The sequence below is a fragment of the Leptonychotes weddellii genome, chromosome 6 (genome assembly GCF_054177405.1).
Source record: "Leptonychotes weddellii isolate Sample4059 chromosome 6, ASM5417740v2, whole genome shotgun sequence".
Classification (NCBI taxonomy): Eukaryota; Metazoa; Chordata; class Mammalia; order Carnivora; family Phocidae; genus Leptonychotes; species Leptonychotes weddellii.
The window spans coordinates 29,136,555-29,158,441 of NC_138374.1; the positions used below are offsets into that span (position 1 = coordinate 29,136,555).

A 21,887-nucleotide genomic window follows, 5' to 3' on the forward strand; every position below is an offset into this window, starting at 1 on the left:
AAAGCTCTAGAGACTGGTTGCACAGCAAGGTGAATGCACTTAGCCCTGCCCAACTGTACGCTTTAAAATGGTTAAAATGGGAAGCTTTAGGTTATGTATATTTTGACACAATTAAAAATCTAAACAAGGGGTGCCTGGGTGGCTCAGTCGTTGCGTGTCTGCCTTTGGCTCAGGTCGTGGTCCCAGGGTCCTGGGATGGAGCCCCGCATCGGGCTCCTTGCTCCACGGGAAGCCTGCTTCTCCCTCTCCCACTCCCCCTGCTTGTGTCCCCTCTCTTGCAGTCTCTCTCTCTCTGTCAAATAAATAAAATAAAATAAAAATCTAAAATGGAAGTAATTCTACCTGCACAAATGTCATAGGTCCGGGCATCTGAGTAAATCTCCCGAGATGTGGAAATAGAAAACTTGAGCATCATATGATCTACTTCTATTCCTGGCTCTGCAGAAGTGGGATGTTCAACCCTGTGAGTCTTCTCATTCAGAAAACACCTCCCCTGACATTGGCCAGCTCTCAGTTCCCTATAAGCCACATAGCTTCTGTTCCAGAGCCTTAGCACAGAATGCCCTCCACCTGAGATCCCAGTCTTCTCTGACCTTTTCAGATTTGACTCTACCTCCTAATCCATGGCTCAGAGTACCTGTATTTTTGCTCTAAAGACAGCACTTGCCATGATGCATAACTACATGTCTATGTGGCTATTTGATTAATATCTGTCTTCCCCATAAGGATGTGAGCTACATTATTAGGGCAGGTCTGTTTTGCTTACCATGGTATATCCAGCATCCACCACAGGATATCCTACCACATGTTAGGCACGAAGAAGAAATTCAACAGACAATTGTTGAACAAATGAATGAATGAGGGGGTTAGAATTGTATGATTCCTGACCTCCTTCCAGTCCAAAAGAACTTAATACTCACAGTCTAATATAAAGTAGTACCATCAGGGTTGCATTCCATCATCACCACTACCACCACCCAAAAAACCCCCCCAGAAGCCAGGGAACACAGGCAACAGTAAGATAATTAACTTCTCTCGGTCACTTCAGACATATTGGTTCTTCAGAATCTTTCTTAAAAGTACCTGTAGCTTTAACTGTACTTTTAGCAACGTCACCAGTTTGTCTCAGTGAGTCCTTTTGAATAAACAAAGCTAATCCTTTCGAACTCGGGCACCTGGGTGGCTCAGTTGGTTGAGCGTCTGCCTTCGGCTCAGGTCATGATCCTGGAGTCCCGGGATCGAGCCCCGCATCGGGCTCCCCGCTCCGCAGGAAGCCTGCTTCTCCCTCTCCCACTCCCCCTGCTTGTGTTCCCTCTCTCGCTGTGTCTCTGTCAAATAAATAAAATCTTAAAAAAAAATAAACATCTGGGGCGCCTGGGTGGCTCAGTTGGTTAAGCGACTGCCTTCGGCTCAGGTCATGATCCTGGAGTCCCGGGATCGAGTCCCGCATCGGGCTCCCTGCTTGGCGGGGAGTCTGCTTCTCCCTCTGACCCTCCCCCCTCTCATGTGCTCTCTCTCTCATTCTTTCTGTCAAATAAATAAATAAAATCTTTAAAAAAAAAAAAAATCCTTTCGAATTTGACTCCAGTACTCTATAAACAAATCAGGTCTCCATTAGCTACAGCAATGCTGGCAGGGCCTATAAACAGTTAGAGATCATTTTCTGCTTTTCTTTTTTCTTTAATTGGAATTACTAGACCTTCAATACAAACCACAGTTTTATTGCTATTGGTTTGTTAATTGTGGTGAAATACACCAAACATAAATTTACCATTTCAAGTGTACAGTTCAATGTACAGTTCAGTGGCATTAAGTACAGTCACACTTTGTGCAACCATCACCACCATCCAGCTCCAGGTTTTGGGGTTTTTTTAAGATTTATTTATTTCAGAGAGAGAGACAGCACAAGCAGGAGGAGCAGAGGGAGAGGGAGAGAGAATGTCAAGTAGGCTCTGCGCTGAGAGCACAGCCCGACGTGGGGCTCAATCCCACAAACATGAGATCATGACCTGAGCCAAAACCAAGAGTCAGCCACTTAACCAAATGTGCCACCCAGGCACCTCTCCAGGTATTGTTTTTTAAACAAGACAACATTAAAATCCAATGAAGTAAAAATAATATAGATATTTTCCAGGAGTATTTGAGGTTGAAAATTGGAGCATGTCCTTCCAAATTCTCCATAAAAAGATACAATCACAAATGCTTAACGAAGAATAGCACTTTAGTTCCTTGTGAAAAAGCCGATGTATGGAGACAGGTCACTACCCTTTAGCCGCAGCTGGAAATCCTGGGAGCACCAGCTTGGGGACCTTAACACATTTGCAGCAAAGAGCCTTCCCTAGAACTCATCTCCCTCAAAGCAGTGTGGACAGCTGGTCTCCACTGAGGGCTTCCAATGTGCTGTATACTCTGATAAGGGAGTCACTAGTATCATTCCATGTAATCCTCGCAACCACTTCCATCTGACATATGAGGAAGCTGAGGGATAGAGAGAGAGACTTACTTGCCCAAGTCTCATAGCAGAAAGTAGCAGATCTGGGACTGAAATCAAAATCATCTGGTCCCTGAGCCAACAGGCATTCCACAGAAATGGCAGCTGTTAATGAAGCCATGTAGTTTGGTATTGGGTCAGTCTGGTGCCTTCGAGAGAACCTTGTGGGGATCTGTGTGTGCCAGAATGTGGAATGTTTGTGCTGAAAGGAGTATCTGACAACTCACTAAATGCCAGTGTTCACTAATGAGCAGGAAATTAAGGAAGTGATGAACTGAACAGATCTGAAAGCTACCTCCCCACCTGGGTTCACCAGGACAAAGGCAGTTTCCAAGGGGACACTTAGGCATAGCTAAATGACTCTTCAGTTCATTAAGGCCTTTTTTTTTTTTTTAAGTGTTCATCGCATATCTATAGGATAGTGGTTCCCAGACTTCAGTGGCATGAGAATGTCCCAGAATGCCTGTTCAATGTGTAGATTCTCAGATCCTACAATCTGGAGGTTCAAACTGATTAGGGCCTGGGGGTGAGAATAGGGAACCTGGTCTCCAGGGGATTTGGAGGCAGGGTCCTGCCTTCCACATTGACAAATTCTGTCATCAGGCTGGTCCTTCACATGCTTTTCACATCCAAGGAGGGGGCAGTTTTACCTGTTCAAGATGTTACTCTAGTCACTGAGTCAGCAAACTTCCATGAGGCAACCAGCCAAGTCAGATTGCTGGTTGTAATTTAATATTTATTTTGTGATTATTTGATTAATGATTATCTCTTCCACTAGACCTTAAGTTCCATGAAGGTAAGGACTTTGCCAGTTTTAGTCATTGCTATATACCTAGGACCTAAAATAAGAGTAGATGGTCAAGGACTATTTGTTGAGTAAGTTGAGTGAATGAATAATAAAATGCATACAAAGACAAATGAAACCCAGGCCCTATCCTCAGTACCCTTACCATCTCAGTAGCTGGGCAAGTAAACAACACATCAGTACAATAAGGAGTTCTTGTGTTTTGCTAGATATGGCCTGGGCATGAGGCCACCACCACCCCAGCAAGGCTGAACCCAAACTGGATCAGGCAGGAAGATGACAGGACTGGATCATCAGGATGGGAGGACTGACCCGGGCTGGGTTAGACAAGGGTGAGTTCGATGGGAAAAAGGGGGGATAAAATGGCAACTTGTGACCAGGCAGACAGGCTGCAAAGATGGTAACATATGAGTTATCAATCACTGAGTGTCCACAGTGGACCAGGACACCTGCTCATCACTTCACATTTGCATTTATTAATCCTACATAATTCTTGTAGTAATCTATGAGATATTGAGCCTTGAGCAAGAGAACCTCAAAGGCCTTCATTTTGCTTATCTACATAAGATGAGGATAATCTTTCATTCCTCACAGCATTCCTGGAAAGAAAAAATATAAATGATTTATAAACTGCAAGCACTGTATTTGAATGCTAGAATTCCTCAGGACTTGATCCTTGCCCTCTTGTTGCTTTTAACCCTCTTCCTCTAATCTCATCCATGTCTAGGGCTTCAATACATCAAGGCATCAGAGACATATCTTTAGTCTAGACCTGTACTGTCCAATAAGGCAGCCACTAGCCACATGTGGCTATTGAGCACCTGAAATGTTAATGGCAGTTGACCCTTGAACAACACAGGTTTGAATTGTGCAGGCCCGTTTATACATGGATTCTTTTCGATAAATGCAGTAGAGTCCTATGAATGTATTTTTTCTCCTTACTATTTTCTTAACATTTTCTTTTCTGTAGCTCACTTTATTGTAAGAATACAGTATATAATACATATAACATACAAAAAATGTGAGAATCAATGGTTTATGTTATTGGTAAGGCTCCTGGTCAATAGTAGGCAATTAAGTTTTGAGGGAGTCAAAAGTTATACATGGATTTTTGACTGTGTGGTGGGGGTGGCTCTCCTAACCCTCATGTTGTTCAAGGGCCAACTGTAGTCTGAATTGAGATGTGATTTAAGTTAAAAAATCACACTGGAATTTGAGGATAGCATAAAAAAATAATGGAAAATATTTCATTAATAATTCTTTATCTTGATGAAATATTGAAATAATATTTTGGATGTAATTAATTGCATTAAATATGTTATTAAAATTAATTTCAGGGGCACCTGGGTAGCTCAGTCATTAAGCGTCTGCCTTTGGCTCAGGTCATGATCCCAGGGTCCTGGGATGGAGCCCCACATCAGGCTCTCTGCTCTGCGGGAAGCCTGCTTCTCCCTCTCCCACTCCCCCTGCTTGTGTTCCCCCTCTCTCTGTCTCTCTTTCAAAACAAATAAATAAAATCTTTTAAAAAAATAAAAAAATAAAATTAATTTAATCTCTTTTTACTTTTTAAAAATGTGGCTCCTGGAAAAATTAAAATGTGACTTGCATTATATTTCTAAGGAGCACTGTGGGTCTGTACCTCTTCTATGAGGTCCAGATCTGATTATCCAACTGCTTGTTTGACATTTCTCCTTGGATATCCAATACCTCAAAAACAAAAAAATTTTCTTCAAAAGTTTAACTCCAAACTTTCTCCTCCTTCCAAACTACTGTAATAGCCTCCTCTCCTATATCTGCTCTTATCACCTCACCCTCTACTTCATTGCAGCCAGAGTGATCTTTTCAAAACACAAATCTGATCAAGTTACTGTCTTCTCATTGCTCTTAGGATTAAAATTAAAATCCTCAACCTGACTTGCAAGACTCTGACTGAACCACCTCCCTCACCATCTTTATCTGTGAGATTCTTGGACTTGCTTGCTTTTTGCCTGGAATACTCTCTATCATTCTCTATCTCGGCTAACTTCTAATCATACTTCAAATTTTACTGTAAATGTCATTTCTTTCAGGGAAGACTCCCTACCTCCCAAAACTTTTACTTGGTGGTACCCATCACAACTATAATTAATAATTTGTATCATCTATTAAATGTGTTTAATAGTAAGCTCAATCATATCTATACTGGCTTCCCAATTCTGTAGCTAAAATACAGTACCTAATACAGATACTTAATACATAATTGTTGATACATGAATTTGTGAACAAATGAAGAGCTGCTGAATGAGGTATGGTCATGAAGAGATGATAAGTTTTTATTTATTTTAATTCCAGTATAGTTACATACAATGTTATATTAGTTTCAGGTGTACAACATAGTGATTCCACAATTCTATATATTACTCAGTTCTCATCATGGTAAGTATACTGCACTTATTTCACCCATTCCCCCACCCACTTGCCCTCTGGTAACCATCAATTTGTTCTCTATAGTTGAATCTGTTTTTAGGTTTGTCTCTTTTTTTGCTTGTTTTGTTTCTTAAATTCCACATATGAGTAAAAACATATGGTATTTGTCTTTCTCTGACTTATTTCACTTAGCATTATATTCTCTAGCTCTATCCATGTTGTTGCAAATGGCAACATTTCATTCTTCTTTATGGCTGAATAATATTCCATTGTATATATGTACCACATCTTCTTTATCCATTCATCTATCAGTGGATGCTTGGGTTGCTTCCACAATTTGGTTATTGTAAATACTGCTGCAATAAACACAGGGGTGCATATATCTTTTCAAATTAATGTTTTTGTATTCTTTGGGTAAATACCCAGGAGTAGAATTACTGGATCATATGGTAGTTCTATTTTTAATTTTTGAGGAAGCTCCATACTGTTTTCCACAGTGGCCACATCAGTTTGCATTCCCACCAACAGTGCACAGCAGTTCCCTTTTTTCCACATCCTCACCAACACTTAACTCTTTCTTGTGTTTTTTATTCTAGCCATTCTGACAGGTGTGAGGTAATATCTCACTGTGGTTTTTATTTGCATTTCCCTGATGATGAGTGATGTTGAGCATCTTGTGTCTTCTGGCCATCTGTATGTCTTCTTTGGAGAAACGTCTGTTCATGTCTTTTGTCCATTTTTTATTTGGATTATTTGTTTTTTTGTGTTGTGCTGTATAAGTTCTTTATATATTTTGAATACTAACCCTTTATTGGCTATGTCATTTGAAAATATCATCTCCCACTCAGTAGGCTGTCTTTTAGTTTTGTTGATCATTTCCTTTGCTGTGCAGAAGCTAATGGATTATTTTTGCTTTTGTTTCCCTTGCCTCAGGAGACATATCTAGAAAAATGTTGCTACACTTGACAACAAAGAAATTACTGCCTATGCTCTTCTAGGATTTTTATGGTTTCAGGTCTCACATTTAGGTCCTTAATCCATTTTGAGTTTATTTTTGTGTATGGTGTAAGAAAGCAGTCCAATTTCATTCTTTTGCATGTAGCTGTCCAGTTGTCCCAACACCATTTGTTGAAGAGACTATCTTTTTCCCATTGCACATTCTTGCCACCTTTGTCAAAGATTAACTGACCATATAATTGTGTTCTGTTGATCTGTGCATTTATTTTTGTGCCAGTACAACACTGTTTATAGTACTATAGCTTTGTAGTATATCTTGAAATCTAGGATTGTGGTATCTCCAGTTTTGTTTTTCTTTTTCAAGACTGCTTTGGCTACTCAAGGTCTTTTTGGATCCATATACATTTTAGGATTGTTTGTTCTAGTTCTGTGAAAAATACTCTTGGTATTTTGATAGGGATTGCATTAAATCCATAGATTGCTTTGGGTGGTATGGACATCTCCCAATCCATGAGCATGGAATATCTTTCATTTGTTTATGTCATCTTCAATTTCTTTCATCAGTGTTTTATAGTTTTCAGAGTACAAGTCTTTTACCTCCTTGAAAGGTGAAAGAAAGTTTATTCCTAGGCATTTTATTTTTTTTTGGTACAATTGTAAATGGGATTGTTTTCTTTCTTTTTTTTTTTTAATTTTAAGATTTTATTTCTTTATTTGAAAGAGAGAGACCAAGCAAGAGAGAGAGAGAGAGAGAGCACCAGTGGGGATGGGGGAAGCAGAGAGAGAGAAGGAGAAGCAGACTCCCTGTTGAGCAGGGAGCCCGACATGGGGTTCGATCCCAGGACCTCAGGTTCATGACCTGAGCTGAAGGCAGATGCTTAACTAACTGAGCCACCCCAGCACCCCATGGGATTGTTTTCTTACATTCTTTTTCTGTTATTTCATTATAGATGTATAGTGTAGAGATATGTAATGGATTTCTATATATTGATTTTTTATCCTCCGACCTTACTAAATTCATTTATCAGTTTTGGTAGTTTTTTTGGTGGGGCTTTTAGGGTTTTCTATATACAGTATGATATCCTCTGCAAATAGTGAAAATTTTCCTTCTTCCTTACCAATTTGGATGCCTTTTATTTCTATTTCTTGTCTGATTGCTGTGGCCAGGACTTCTAGTACTATGTTGAATAGAAGTGGTAAGAGTGGGCATTTTTGTCTTTTTCTGATCTTAAAGGAAAAGTTTTCAGTTTTCACCATTATGATGTTGGCTGTGGGGTTTTTTAATATATGGCCTTTGTTATGTTGAGGTATATTTCCTCTAAACCTACTTTGTTGAGAGTTTTTATCATGAATGAATTTTGTACTTTGTCAAATGCTTTCTCTGCATCTATTGAGATGATCATATGATTTCTATCCTTTCTCTTGTTAATGTGATGTATCATGTTGATTGATTTGCAAATATTGAACCACCCTTGTGTCTCAGGAATAAATCCCACTTGATCGTGGTGAATAATTTTTTTAATGTATTGTTGGATTTGGTTTGCTAATATTTTGTTGAGGATTTTTGCATCTATGTTCATCAGAGTTATTGGCCTGTAGTTCTCTTTTTTTCTTTATCTGGTTTTGGTATCAGGGTAATGTTGCCCTCATAGAATGAAATTGGAAGTTTTCCTTCCTCTTCTATTTTTTGGGATAGTTTAAGAAGACTAGGTATTAGCTCTTCTTTAAATGTTTGGTAGAATTCATCAAGGAAGCGGTCAGGTCCTGGATTTTTGTTTGTTGGTAGTTTTTTTTTATTACTGATTCAATTTCATTGCTGATAATAGGTCTACTCAATGTTTCTATTTCTTCCTGATTCAGATTTGGGAGGTTATATGTCTCTCGGAATTTATCCATGTCTTCTAGGTTGTCCAGTTTGTTGGCATATAATTTTTCATAATAGTCTCTTATAATCCTTTGTACTTCTGTGGTATTAGTTGTTATTTCTCCTCTTTCATTTCTAATTTTGTTTGAGTCACCTCTTTTTTTTTTTTTTTAATGAGTCTGGCCACAGGTTTACCAATTTGGTTTATCTTTTCAAAGAACCATCTCCTGGTTTCATTGATCTGTTCTATTGTCTATTTAGTTTCTACTTCATTTATTTCTGCTCTAATCTTTATTATTTCCTTCCTTCTAGTGGTTTTGAGTTTTGTTTGTTCTTCTTCTTGTAGCTCCTTTAGGTATAAGGTTAGGTTGTTTAAGATTTTTCTTGCTTCTTGAGGTAGGCCTGCATTGCTATGAAGTTCCCTCTTAGAACAGCTTTGCTGCATCCCAAAGATTTTGGACCATTATGTTTTCATTTGCATTTGTCTACATGTATTTTTTTATTTCCTCTTTGATTTCTTGGTTGACCTGTGCATTGTTTAGTAGCATGTTATTTAATCTCCATGCTCTTAACAGATTTTTGTTTGTGGTTCATTTCTAGTTTCACAGTGTTGTAGTCAGAAAAGATGCCTGGTATGATTTCAATCTTTTTGAATTTGTTGAGACTTGTTTTGTGGCCAATATGTGATCTATTCTGGAGAATGTTCCATGTGCACTTGAAAAGAATATGTATTCTACTGTTTTAGGATGGAATATTGTGAATATATCTGTTAGATTATTCTGGTCCAATGTATCATTCAAAGTCACTGTTTCCTTGTTGATTTTCAGTTTGGATGATCTATCCATTGATGTAAGTGGAGTGTTAAAATCCCCTACTATTATTATGTTACTATTGATTACTTCCTTGAAAGGTGAAAGATGTTTGTTATTAGCTGCTTTATGTATTTGGGTGCTCCCATATTGGATGCATATTTATAATTGTTATATCTTCTTGTTGGATTGTTCCCTTTATGATTATATAGCATCCTTCTTTGTCTCTTGTTACAGTCTTTATTCTAAAGTTCATTTTGTACAATGTAAGTATTGCTACCCCAGCTTTCTTTTCACTTCGATTTGTATGATAAATGCTTTTCCATCCCCTCACTTTCAATCTGCATATGTCTTTAGGTCTGAAATGAGTTTCTTGTGGGCAGCATATAGATGGGTCTTGCTTTTCTATCCATTCTGTCACCCTATGTCTTTTGGTTGTAGCATTTAGTTCATTTACATTCAAACTGATTATTGATAGATATGTACATATTGCCATTTTGTTACTTGCTTTATGGTTGTTTTTGTAGTTCTTCTTTTCTTCTCTTGCTGCTTTCTCTCATGGTTTCCTGGCTTTCTTTAGTGATATACTTGGATTCCTTTCTCTTTATTTTCTGCGTATCTATTACTGGTTTTTGATTTGTGGTTACCATTACCTTTATATATAACATCTTATACATATAGCAGTCTATGTTAAATTGATGGTTGCTTAAGTTTGAATCCATTCTTTATTCCTTTCTCCCTCATGTTTTAAGTATATGATGTCATACTTTACATCCTTTTACTTTGTGAATCCCTTGACTGATTTTTATAGATATACTTATTTTAACTGCCTTTGTGCTTCCTATTTTTCTTACTCCTGCTTATGGTCTTTCCTTTCCACTCAAGAGTCCCCTTTAACATTTCTGGTAGTGGTCATGAATTCCTTTAACTTTTGTTTGTCTGGGAAACTATCTCTTCTTCTATTTTGAATGACAGCCTTGCTGGATAGAGTATTCTTGGCTGCAGGTTTTTTTCTTTCAGCACTTTGAATGTACCATGCCACTCCCTTTTGGCCTGCAAAGTTTTTGCTAAAAAATTAGCTACAGCCTTATGGGATTTCCCTTATAAGTAATTATTTTCTCTTGCTGCTTTTAAAATTCTCTTTATCACTACTTTTTGCCATCTTAATTACTATTTGTCTTGGTGTGGACCTCCTTGGGTTGATTTTGTTGAGGGCTCTCTGTGCCTCCCAGATCTGGATTTCTGTTTCCTTCCCTTGATTCAGGAAGTTTTCAGCTATTATTTCTTCAAATAAATTTTCTGCCCCCCTTTCTCTCTCTTCTCCTTCTGGGATCCCTGTAATGCGAATGTTTTTATGCTTGACAGTGTCGGTGAATTCCCTGGTTTTATTTTTTTATTATTTCTTTATTTGCTCCTGTTCAGCTTGATTGCTTTCCATTACTCTGTCCTCCAGTCACTGATCCGTTCTTCTTCTTCCTCCAGTCTACTATTTATTCCATCTAGTGTAGGTTTAATTTGAGTTATTGAGTACTTCATCTCTGATTGGTTTGTTTTTGTTTTCCTTTTTTTTCCCCAAAGATTTTATTTGTTTATTGAAAGAGAGAGAGAGAGAGAGAGAACAGGGGGAAGGGCAGAGGGAGAAGGAGAGAGAGAATCCTAAGCAGATTCTGAGCTGAGCCAGAGCCTGACACAGGGCTTGATCCCACAACCCTGAGATCACAACCTGAATCAAAACCAAGAGCTGGTTGCTCAACCAATTGAGCCACCCAGGTGACCCTCTTTTTTGTTTTCTCTCTTTGTTAAGAGGGTCACTCTTTTCTCAAGCCCAGTGAGTATCTTTATGACCATTACTTCAGATTCTCTACAAGCATATTACTTATCTCCATTTGTTAGCTCTCTTGCTGTGATTTTGTCCTGTCCTTTCATTTGGAATATATTCCTCTGTCTCCTCATTTTGTCTAACTCTCTGCATCTGTTTCTCTGTGTTAAGAAAGACGGCTATGTCTCATGTACTTGACAGTAATGGCCTTATGAAGAAGAGGTCCCGTAGTGCCCTGCCATGCAGTGTCCCCTGTTCACCTGGTGCTTCAGGGGTATCTCCTATGTGTGATGCATGTGTCCTTCTGTTGTGGCTTAGCCGCTTTTGCCTTCAGTCCAGTTGTTTGTGATGGCTCTCTTTGCCTGTTGTGGGCAGAGTTTGGTCCGTGTGTTGTTAGTGGGCCAGTATAGGGCCACTTTCAGCTTGAGTTGAGTCAGACCAGGAGTTTGCCAGAGATGCAGTAACACCAAACTGTAGGGCACTTTCCTTGTGTTGTCTTCTGAGAGCCTTTCACAGGCAGGCAGGACCTGCAGTCAGACCAGACATCTGCTGCCAGCCCACTGCTGGGGCTGCAGTCAGATTGGTGTGTGTGGTTATCTTCCACTCTCCCCAGGACAGGAGTCACTTTGGAGTGGTGCTGGCCTATCAGGGCTGCTTGCCCACTGCCAGGCTTGTGGCACCACTTTGGATGGGCTTTGGCCAAGGGCATACTGGAGGGGGCAGATACACAGGAGAATGCAGGGATGGGGGGGGTGGGGCACACAGCGTTAGCAAGGTTTGTTTATGTCTGTTGTGAAAGGGGACCAGTAGCCACCAGAACCAAGGGTGGCTGGATTGGAGGGGGTGGATCCCAAGAAGCACTTGGGGGCAGGGTGGGTGGTATTAGTAAGGTCTGTTGTGATAGGAGACCTGGAGTGAGGCCTGGCTGGAGCCAGCATGTCCACAGGAGAACACAAGGGCGGGGCATGCTGTTAGCAAGTTAGGTAGTGTTGGAGAAGCGCTGGTTCATAGGTGTCCATGTGTTTATGCTGGAGGGTGGAGAAAGGAAATGGCATCCACCAGCTCCTTTGTTCTTAGAGAAGTCTCCCAATGATCCTGCCCCTCCAAGCACATGCTCTGAGATTAATAAACAAATCTCCCTCCTGCACACCCCAGATGCTTTTCAAACTGCTGCTTCTATGCTGTATCTCCACAGGGCTGTTTGTTTAAGGGTGCTATCTCTCCGTTTCCTCTCACCCTCCTGGCTCTTCCAGAACTGAGCCCACTAATTTTCAAATTTCCAGGCATTAATCCCTGCTGACTATAAGAACTTGGGAAATTAGGCCCCTCTGGTTTCATGCAGGATCCCTGTGCGTGTGGGGTGCTTGGTGTGACAGTCTGGTCCTCTCCCCTTTCCATGCCTGTATTGTTCCTCCCTCCTACAGATAGGTCCATTTAGCTTCCAAATATGTCTCCACCCTTCCTACCCTCTTTGATATGGCCTCTTCTCTTCATTTAGCTGTGAAGAGTCCGTTCTGTCAGTCTTCAGATCGTTTTCTGGGTTATGTACATGGATGTGGGTGTTACCTTGTTCCATGGGATGAAGTGAGCTTAGGATCCTCCTACTCCACCATCTTCCCTGGAAGTTCGATGTTATGTTTTTAAAACAAATGTACAAATATCAAAATAAGTGTTATCCTTTAAATCATAATTTTTGAAAGAAAATCAATTTATTCCAACAAACTACTCAAAGCACTTTAGTAGCCCAGGATATCTGGGATGGTCCTGGTATTAGTTTATAAACCACATAAGAAAAAGTCTCATTTCTTGTTCCTTATTTTAGATTTTATAATGTTTTATCATATATCTTATTCCTCAAACTTAGTTTTAAATGATTTCAGAGATATTATCAAAGAGTATCCTCTAAAGCAGCAATGTCCAATTGAACTTTCTTCAGCAGTGGAAATGTTCTGTGTCTTCATTGTCCAGTTTAGTATCCACCAGCCACATGAGGCTATTGACTGCTTGGGATGTGGCTAGTGCAATTAAGGAACAAAGTTATTTTATTTTATTTTATTTTAATTAAGTTGAAATAGCTACATATGGCTAATGACTATTATATTGGGCAGCATACACAGCTTAAAGCCATCACCAAAGACAAGTTCCTAAAATATTTTTGCCCTCAATATATGCCAGAAATCTTATTAAGATTAGTGTATGACCTTAATAAATGACTAGTTTGCATATATTAAATGATCTTTGTGTAAAATAAACCAGTGATATTGCTATGAAGATTCATTTCATATGCCATTGTCTACTCTTCAAATACTCATACCTCTTATTTAAAGACCTGTTCCATTTTGTGGGGCCAGCACAACACAGAATCACAACAGAGTCAGTGATGACCACTGTGAATGCAGGAAGGTCACCCATGACCAGAAGTATTCACGGGGAACACAGAGCTCAAGTCTGTCATGGATTTTGCCTCCTAGGCAGTGCTCCTCTCCAATGATGCAATAATGAACATGTAAAAAGGTCAAATCAAGAAGGCAATCATGACTTTAGCAGCTGATAAACAAATAGCAGAACCAAGATGTCACGAGGCTTCAACTGTGAGTGAAGTTTTGCCAAGAGAGCCAACATCACCCAACACTAAAAGGCAAGAGACCATTGACAATGAGATAATATCGGCCTTCTGAGCTGACAAAGGGGTTGCTGTGCACAGCAACACTGAGTTGAGTTCATGTCGCAAAGGAATGCCGATGTAACTCCAGGCCTCCGCTATATAGCAACTGATTTGGGTGGGTGGCAAAAGTTTTAGAAGCCTGGCATATGCATCCATCTTTCCAGTCTCACAGTTTAGTATCTTCAAATACAAGAAAATAAACTTCTGCCCATGTATTTCAGAGCCTCCATGGTCAAGTTAACTTCTGGATAAGGCATCGTCTATGTGTACATATGTGCCAATATGTACAACATTAGCATATTGGCATATTCTGGGCCCTTTTAGATTTATTTACTTATACATTTATTTAATTTCAATGAAAGTTTAAAATGGTGTACTTACAACATAAATCTAAATTTTCCACATGCTTTTTAATTAACAGATTAAAATAATGATATTACAAGCTACTTGTAAGATATTCATGTCTTTGAAATTTTACTTTGATGAATTTGAAAGGAAGCAGAAATCACAGCAGAGTTAACGATCCTAATTATTTTTATTTATTTATTTTTTTAAAGATTTTATTATTTATTTATTTGACAGAGAGAGACACAGTGAGAGAGGGAACACAAGCAGGGGGAGTGGGAGAGGGAGAAGCAGACTTCCCGCAGAGCAGGGAGCCCGACGCGGGGCTCGATCCCAGGACCCTGGGATCATGACCTGAGCCGAAGGCAGACGCTTAACGACTGAGCCACCCAGGCGCCCCAATCCTAATTATTTTTAATGATATTAACTATCTCTTCAAATGTGGAAATTTCCAAGAAATCTGTCCACCCATGAATTCATTTCAAATCACTATATTTGATACATGTATGTGCTCTGTTTTTTTTTCCCATGGATTTTGCTGCTTTCTTTAATATTTTGGGGTTTTTTTTAAGATTTTATTTATTTATTTATTTGACAGAAAGAAAAACACAGCGAGAGAGGGAACACAAGCAGGGGGAGTGGGAAGCAGGGCAAGTGGGAAGCAGGGGAAGCAGGCTTCCCGCTGAGCAGGGAGCCCAATGCGGGACTGGATCCCAGGACCCTGGCATCATGACATGAGCCAAAGGCAGACGCTTAACGACTGAGCCACCCAGGCGCCCCACTTTCCTTAATATTTTGAAGATGAGGAACAAGTCTTCTCCACAATCTTTGACTTTCAAAATGCTTTGTACAATGTTCTCTAATAAATTTTATTAAGTTGATTGAGAAGATCAACTTATGATGATTAAGAAGATCAAAGAGTGCAATGTTGTGACACATCCACAGTGAAACAATGAATAAGGAGAGACAGTGCTAGATCATAGAATATCAGCACAAAATATCACCACATGGTATCAGCACATATCTGGATGTAGTGAATAAAGTATTTGTTTCTTTTTTTTTTTTTAAAGATTTTATTTATTTGACAGAGAGAGACACAGCGAGAGAGGGAACACAAGCAGGGGGAGTGGGAGAGGGAGAAGCAGGCTTCCCACGGAGCAGGGAGCCCAATGTGGGGCTCGATCCCAGGACCCTGGGATCATGAGCTGAGCCGAAGGCAGACACTTAACGACTGAGCCACCCAGGCGCCCCATAAAGTATTTGTTTCTGTTAAAGTAGTAACAATAATTATTGCTGAACAAGCATAAAGACAATTATCTTCCTACCACTAATTGATTCAAGACATTTCCTCTTCCAGAATGAGCATCATTCCATTTTACCTCCCTAATTCAGTGGATATTGACTTGCTCCTGGGCTGCCAGAACCTCCACCCCTCCTGTTTTGCTCTGATTTACCACAACCCCTTTCCCCTCCCCCACCGCACTCCAGCCAGAACCTCTCAGATTTGAGTTACCTTAACATTTTCTGGCAATGGTTTGTTCTGGGTCAGCCCCACAGCAATCAAGGCAATCACAGCCATGATAGAGGAGAAGCCAAGGATGATCAGTATATTTCTGGAACAAAAATTCTTCAGTTCAGACTCTAAAACCAAAAGCAGAAAAGGAAATATCAACAAACATTGATTTTCCTCCACTTTCCATAAGGTCTTGTGATAGCTATCTGAAGACATCAAAGATAGGTAAAAGTTCATCTTTATCCATACAACACTTGCAAAGTAATAGGGAAATAATTCAAGAACAAAAGGATTTGTCTGTCCTGTGATAAGGGCCAAGACTGAGTTAGTGCCTGTGGTAAGGAGAATGGACAGAATTAGGTCAATGACCACATAAGGAATGAGAACAGGGAAGAATCCCAAATTGGCAGTTTAATAGGTCATACCGGTCTATGAGGGTTCAAGCAACAACAAAAAAGGATTGCCCTCATTTTTCAAATCTACCACAAAATGTTTAAGATGTTAAAAAGTATTCAGAATATATCATCAAACATCAAAGTCCCAACATTCCATGCCATTTTCTGGCTTGACATACCCCTTGCATTTCAACCACACTTATATGTTGTAATTGGTAATGGTGTAGAGGCTGTGGAGTTTTGAACATTTCAACATTCACATTATCTCATCTATTCTTAGTCTCAACCTGTTGTGGAACATAATAAAGCTCCAAGCAGAGAATTATATAAAAGGCACAAGTTACTTTGATCATTACAAACAGAGCATATAGCAGAAATAAACAAGAAATGGAAAGCTGCCCCACGCCCTCCATTCTGACAACTCATTCTCTTCCTCTCTCAACTTCCCAAACTATCCCTAAACTTTTTTCTTAGGCTTTGGGGAAGAAGGATAGGATAAAGCAATAAAGAAACACATGGATGAGATGGGCTCTGCAGAATAGATTGCACTTCTCTAAAGACAGGGCATGGGACTAAAGCAGCTGAAAGAGGAGCCCAACTGATTCTCCCCCTCTAGGTCTCCTTCTTGAACAGCAGTAGCCCCCACTGCATGCTGAAACAGGAGCTCTTCTGCAAGCTCTTGAGCAGAAGCTTGGACTTAATCCAAAGGACTGTAACTGTATGGGTCTCCAGTCTGCTCATCAACCTCTAGAATCTTGAACCAGTCTTTACTCATCAGACCAAACAGTACAAAACTTAGGAGAAAAGTTTTAGCAACACCATTAGCTACCTTCCAAACATAGGAACAATAGATGAAATATACAGCACTTCCCCTCCTTCTCCCCGCCCAAAAGAACCTCAGTTTTGTTCAGATGATTGCCACTCCCCAAGCAGTCCACACACCTCATGGGAAAAGGATACACTCCACCACCACCCACGCCCCCCCACCCCACCAGACCCTGGCTCAGGGTCAGGCCTTATTGTTGTGCACAATCTCATTCCCTCACCAATGATTAGTTCAACAATGGATATGTACCCAAAAAGGGCCCATGAGACCCTGGAGGAAGTCTGTTGGAGCAAGTCTAGGAAAAGAAAGGCAGCATTCTCGTCTTCCTCAGACATTGCCCTGCCTGGATAAGATGACATTCAGTGATGGCAGAGCAGAGAGATGGACAGAACTTGAGTATTTGATGCCATTTTGAACTGCTAAAAGAATAATCCTTGCTCCAATCTTCCCAGGAGACTTATGCTTTGACCCAGTTAGAGTCTGGATTTTAATACTTTGAAGCCAAAATATCCTGATATAACTGGTATACCAGAAGTCTCCTGTTTGATGCCAGGGCTCTGGAATGTGGAAAAGAATCGCCCTAGGTACTACTTGCCTCAGTTCCCAAAGTGATGCTGTTGACAAACACAGCTCATAACAAGCAGCACTTTGGATGAACAATTACAAATCTAATATCCAAGGGCAGCACATTGCAGCAGTTTCTATTTTAATTGAATTTTGAATGCTTTACTCCCTCAAGCTGTTAAAAAAAAAATCTAGTTGTTTTCATAAATATGACAATTTTGCTACCTCATTTTCCTTCCACATCTATTTGGACACTAATCTTAGTAGTGACAAAGACCAACAAGATACCTGCTCTTTGGAGTTCACAATCTGACTGGGAAGATAAATAAGCCAGAACAGAAGTCATAAATTAGTGAATCCAGGTCATGATACATACTAAGAAGAAATTAAAACTAAGGGATGTTATGCAGTTTAATGGAAATTAGAACCAAGTAATGGGATATGCAGCAGAGTTGGGGTGAAGGATTCAACTGAGGGTCAGGAAAGCCTCTCCGAGAAGGTGACATTTGACTGAGACCTGGATGATGAGAAAACACCAGCTATGAGAAGGAGTAAGAACATTCCAGAAAGAGGGAACAGCAGCTGCAAAAGCCCTGAGATGGGAAATAGCCTGACATGACTCTGTCTCTTCCATTTCCTAATGAGATTATTTGCTAACATTATTATTCCTGAACAGTTAGAAATATACTTTTCCACATTTGCCCAACTTTTGCAATGACATCCATATTATCAGAATATATTGAAGACTTTCATCATATTCTTATTACAGATATGACGAGAAAAAGAACTTAGATGGGAAAGAAACTTTAGGAATTTTTCATACACAATTTTTAAAAGGTTTATTACCAAAAAAATAAAATAATAATAATAATAATGGCTAAGTTTGTTTTTCATATAACTGGCTAGATTACCAGGGAAGAGTAATTAAAATACTACCATATTTTCTATGGCTTAAGGCAGGTAGTTTTCAAAAGCCCTATACATGCAGGAAGCCAGACTCTTCTTAGGAGGTAGTACTAGCCATACCACTAGATGTGGGGGTACAGGGGGGGACTTAGCTGGGATGTGCTTATAAAAGGGAACCACTTAGGTCACTGCCCCCTCTTCTCTGGTCCCCAGAGCTCTTTCAGATGCCATGACTGCTATAGTCAAATTCTGTTATGGAAAATTCACAGTGACTGTCTCTCCCCTACTTCCCTGAGAGCCCTTCATTTGCCTTGTGGATAACAGAAATTCGGTTTCTATCACACAATGTGAAATGGCATTTCCAAAAACAATTTCAAGAAGCACTTTTTATCAAAATATCTAATGGCAAAGTGTTGTGTTTGTTTTCTTTTGAATTGTCTCACTATACTGGAGAATTAAGACTACCACTTCCCTCCCGTTTTTTCCCTTTCATATGACAAGTGAGAAAATGTTTCTATTTAAGGTGAGAGTCAGGTAGAAAGTTCAGCTCTTCACCTGAGAGACAAAACTGAAGGAAACCCAAGCTTTGAGAAAACAGATTGATTTCAAGCCAATTAGCTATGTCAGAGGAAAAGAACAAAAAAGAAAAAATGATCTTTTGATTCTTATACAGTCATCCTGACATCTAGACATAAGAGCATCCTATTAAAGTGAAGATCAAAATTCTGCCAGAGAAATCCCAGCCATCTCACTTCATGATACCAAAGATGTAGTACCTTAAAATTTTACTTCATGTATTCCAGATTCTGCTCTTAGCACTCTATTTTTTAAAAGATTTTATTTATTTATATGAGAGAGAGCACAAGCAGAGGGGGCAGCAGGCAGAGGGAGAAGCAGACTCCCTGCTGAGCAGGGAGCCCAATGCGGGACTTGATCCCAGGACCCTGGGATCATGACCCAAGCCGAAGGCAGATGCTCAACTGACTGAGCCACCTAGGCGCCTTGTACTCTTAGCACTTTAAATATAACCACTCATTTAACCCAACAATCCTGGGAGGTAGATGTACTATTATCTGCATCAGCTTCCTAGGGCTACCACAACATGCTACCACAAACTTGGTGACTTAAAACAACAGAAATTTATTCTCTCACAATTTTGGCAGTCCAGAATCAAGGTGTCAGCAGGGCCAAAGTCTCTGGAGATGATTCCTTTCTTGCCTCTTCCAGCTTCTGCTGGCATTCTTTGGCTTGTGGGGGCATCTCTCTAATCACTGTCTGCATCCAGCCTTTCTCCCTATGTCTGTGTATGTCACATTTCCCTCTTTTCTCTTATCAGGACATTAGTCATTGAATTTAGGGCCCACTCGAAGTCCAGAATGATCTCATCTCAAGATCTTTAATTACACTGGCAAAGACCCTTTCTAAATAAGGTCAGAATTATAGGTACTATTATCATCTTCATTATTGTCATTTTACAGATGAGGAAACTAAGTCACAGGTTAAGGAAGTTGCTCAGAGTTACACTGATGTAGAAGCAAGCACAGGTATTCTGGACCCAGAGGCCAGGCTTTTAACCACTGCCCTATCCTGGACCACATGACTAAGGCTTAGTACAGTGCCTGGCACACAGTAATAGTGCTGTATGTGGGAGCCAATTCCATCATCCAGAAGTGAAAAGTGACTGACTTTGAGGATTTGGCTGGAGGGGTTGTCGGGATGTTGTCACAGATGACACCAGACAGTGTTGTACCTTTTAAAACAGAGTCTTCGGTCCATGATAGAAGCTTGGAGCTAAGTAACAGAGGCTGACATTATAGTTCCCCAAGACGTAAAGGGACTTGCTCAAAGTCATACATCTTGCAAACAGCAGAGAGGAATCCAATCTGGGTCTCTCACACCCACTCCACTGCCTCAGCCATTGCTCTGCATTTAGGGACGTGTAGAAATTACTCAGCTTTGTTCCTCGACTCAATGCAAAAGAATTCACCCCAAGTTCTGTTCAAATGGAAAGATCTTACTCCATCTCACACCCCCACCCATGTTTTTCCAATTAATAAATCCAGAGTCAAGTTTGAGGACAGAGCACTTTAATTTGGTGGGGTTTTTTCCTGCCTGTGTTTTTAAGTCAAGGAAGTCTGTACAATGTCACTAAATACACAAATGCTAAAAATAAACTGCAAGGCCAGTTAGTTAAAGGGCAAAAGGCAAATGAGAGGGAGGGAAAACATGATTTACTCAGGCTTGGGAGACACGTGCAAGAAGACAGAATAAGAGGGGAAGGGAAAGGTGGAAGATGGAATGGAAAGAGAGGTAGAGATGGATAATTGAGTAGATTAACCACGTCCTGTCCCACTGATCTCTTGAACCACAGACTTCAGAGGAAGTCATTTGCTTTTATTTATGATCTTTTATTCCTACTCTTTGAAATGTTAATTAGCTTGTTAATCTCAGTTCACAGCTCTTTAGAAAAGGAGTGCATTTATCTTAACAAAGTAGCCTGGCTGATCCTGAGTGAACCCCTTCAGAGATTCAGCTTTGGGTGGGATGAGCCCATCTAGGGATACCAGGCAGTGGAAATGGGAGTAGGGGTGCAGAACAAGCTCTTCCTGCAAATCAGATTCTGCCAATCCCATGCTCCCCACCCCACAGTTCTTGCTGTGAGCTGTGCTCTTTTCAGATTAGCAGCAAGTAACTGACTTTGCACTTGGTATGCCTGACTCTAAAAATGTTAATGACTGCAAAAATCAAATGCCAACAGGGGCTCTGTGTGTGGGAAACAAGGAAGCAAAGGAGTCCCTTCCTCACTCTCGTTCTCCTTACTTCCTCCCACCATACCATCTACCTCCTCACCCATACCCCTTCTGGCTTCTCCTGCATTATTTTGCCCATAGACTGCATGGAGCACAATAAGTCTTTGTGGTCATCATGGAATTCCATATTCAAGTATAAGGCTGGCAAGGAGGAGGGTTGTTTCCAGCAAAATATCACTGAGACTGCAGACAGGAATTCCCTGTGTCCCAGCCAACACGCGTAACAATCTCATGTATTGATGGTCTCTGCAGTAAGTACATTGCTTCCACTAAATGAATCCTCTTCCACATCTGAATCGAAGAATTGCACCCTCAAGATTCTACCCTTTCTCAAAGCAGCTGCATTTGTCAATAAGCTTTGGTTCTTTGTAGCCAGTGAGACAGACTAAGAAAATCTGTACTGGCCACATATCACTAGTATGGGGGTCGCAGCCAAGGTGGGGCAAACTGACTCACCCAGGTTGCCTGGCCTTATAGTCCCCTATGTTCTATACCTTCCATTCATAAATTCTCTCATTTGTACTTCCACATCTTTGCACCATGAGATATATTTAATATAAAACATAAAAATATTTCTGAAGCAAAATATGCCATTAAAAAGGTAAAAAATTACAATTTGTTTCTCAGAGTCCATAGTCTCTCATGGTTCATCTCCCCCTCCGATTTCCCCCCCTTCATTTTTCCCTTCCTACTATCTTCATTTTTTTTTTTT

General features: G+C 40.2%; 1 protein-coding gene across 2 annotated transcripts in view; it reads right to left on the minus strand.

The window, feature by feature from the left end:
• Positions 1-21,887, minus strand: part of ENTPD1 (ectonucleoside triphosphate diphosphohydrolase 1) — a 104,399-nt gene that overhangs the window by 32,250 nt on the left and 50,262 nt on the right. For both annotated transcript variants that reach the window (XM_081823741.1, XM_081823742.1), the window contains exon 2: positions 15,675-15,802. In XM_081823741.1, the coding sequence (XP_081679867.1) occupies positions 15,675-15,802 (128 nt within the window). The remainder of the gene's footprint in view (positions 1-15,674; positions 15,803-21,887) is intronic.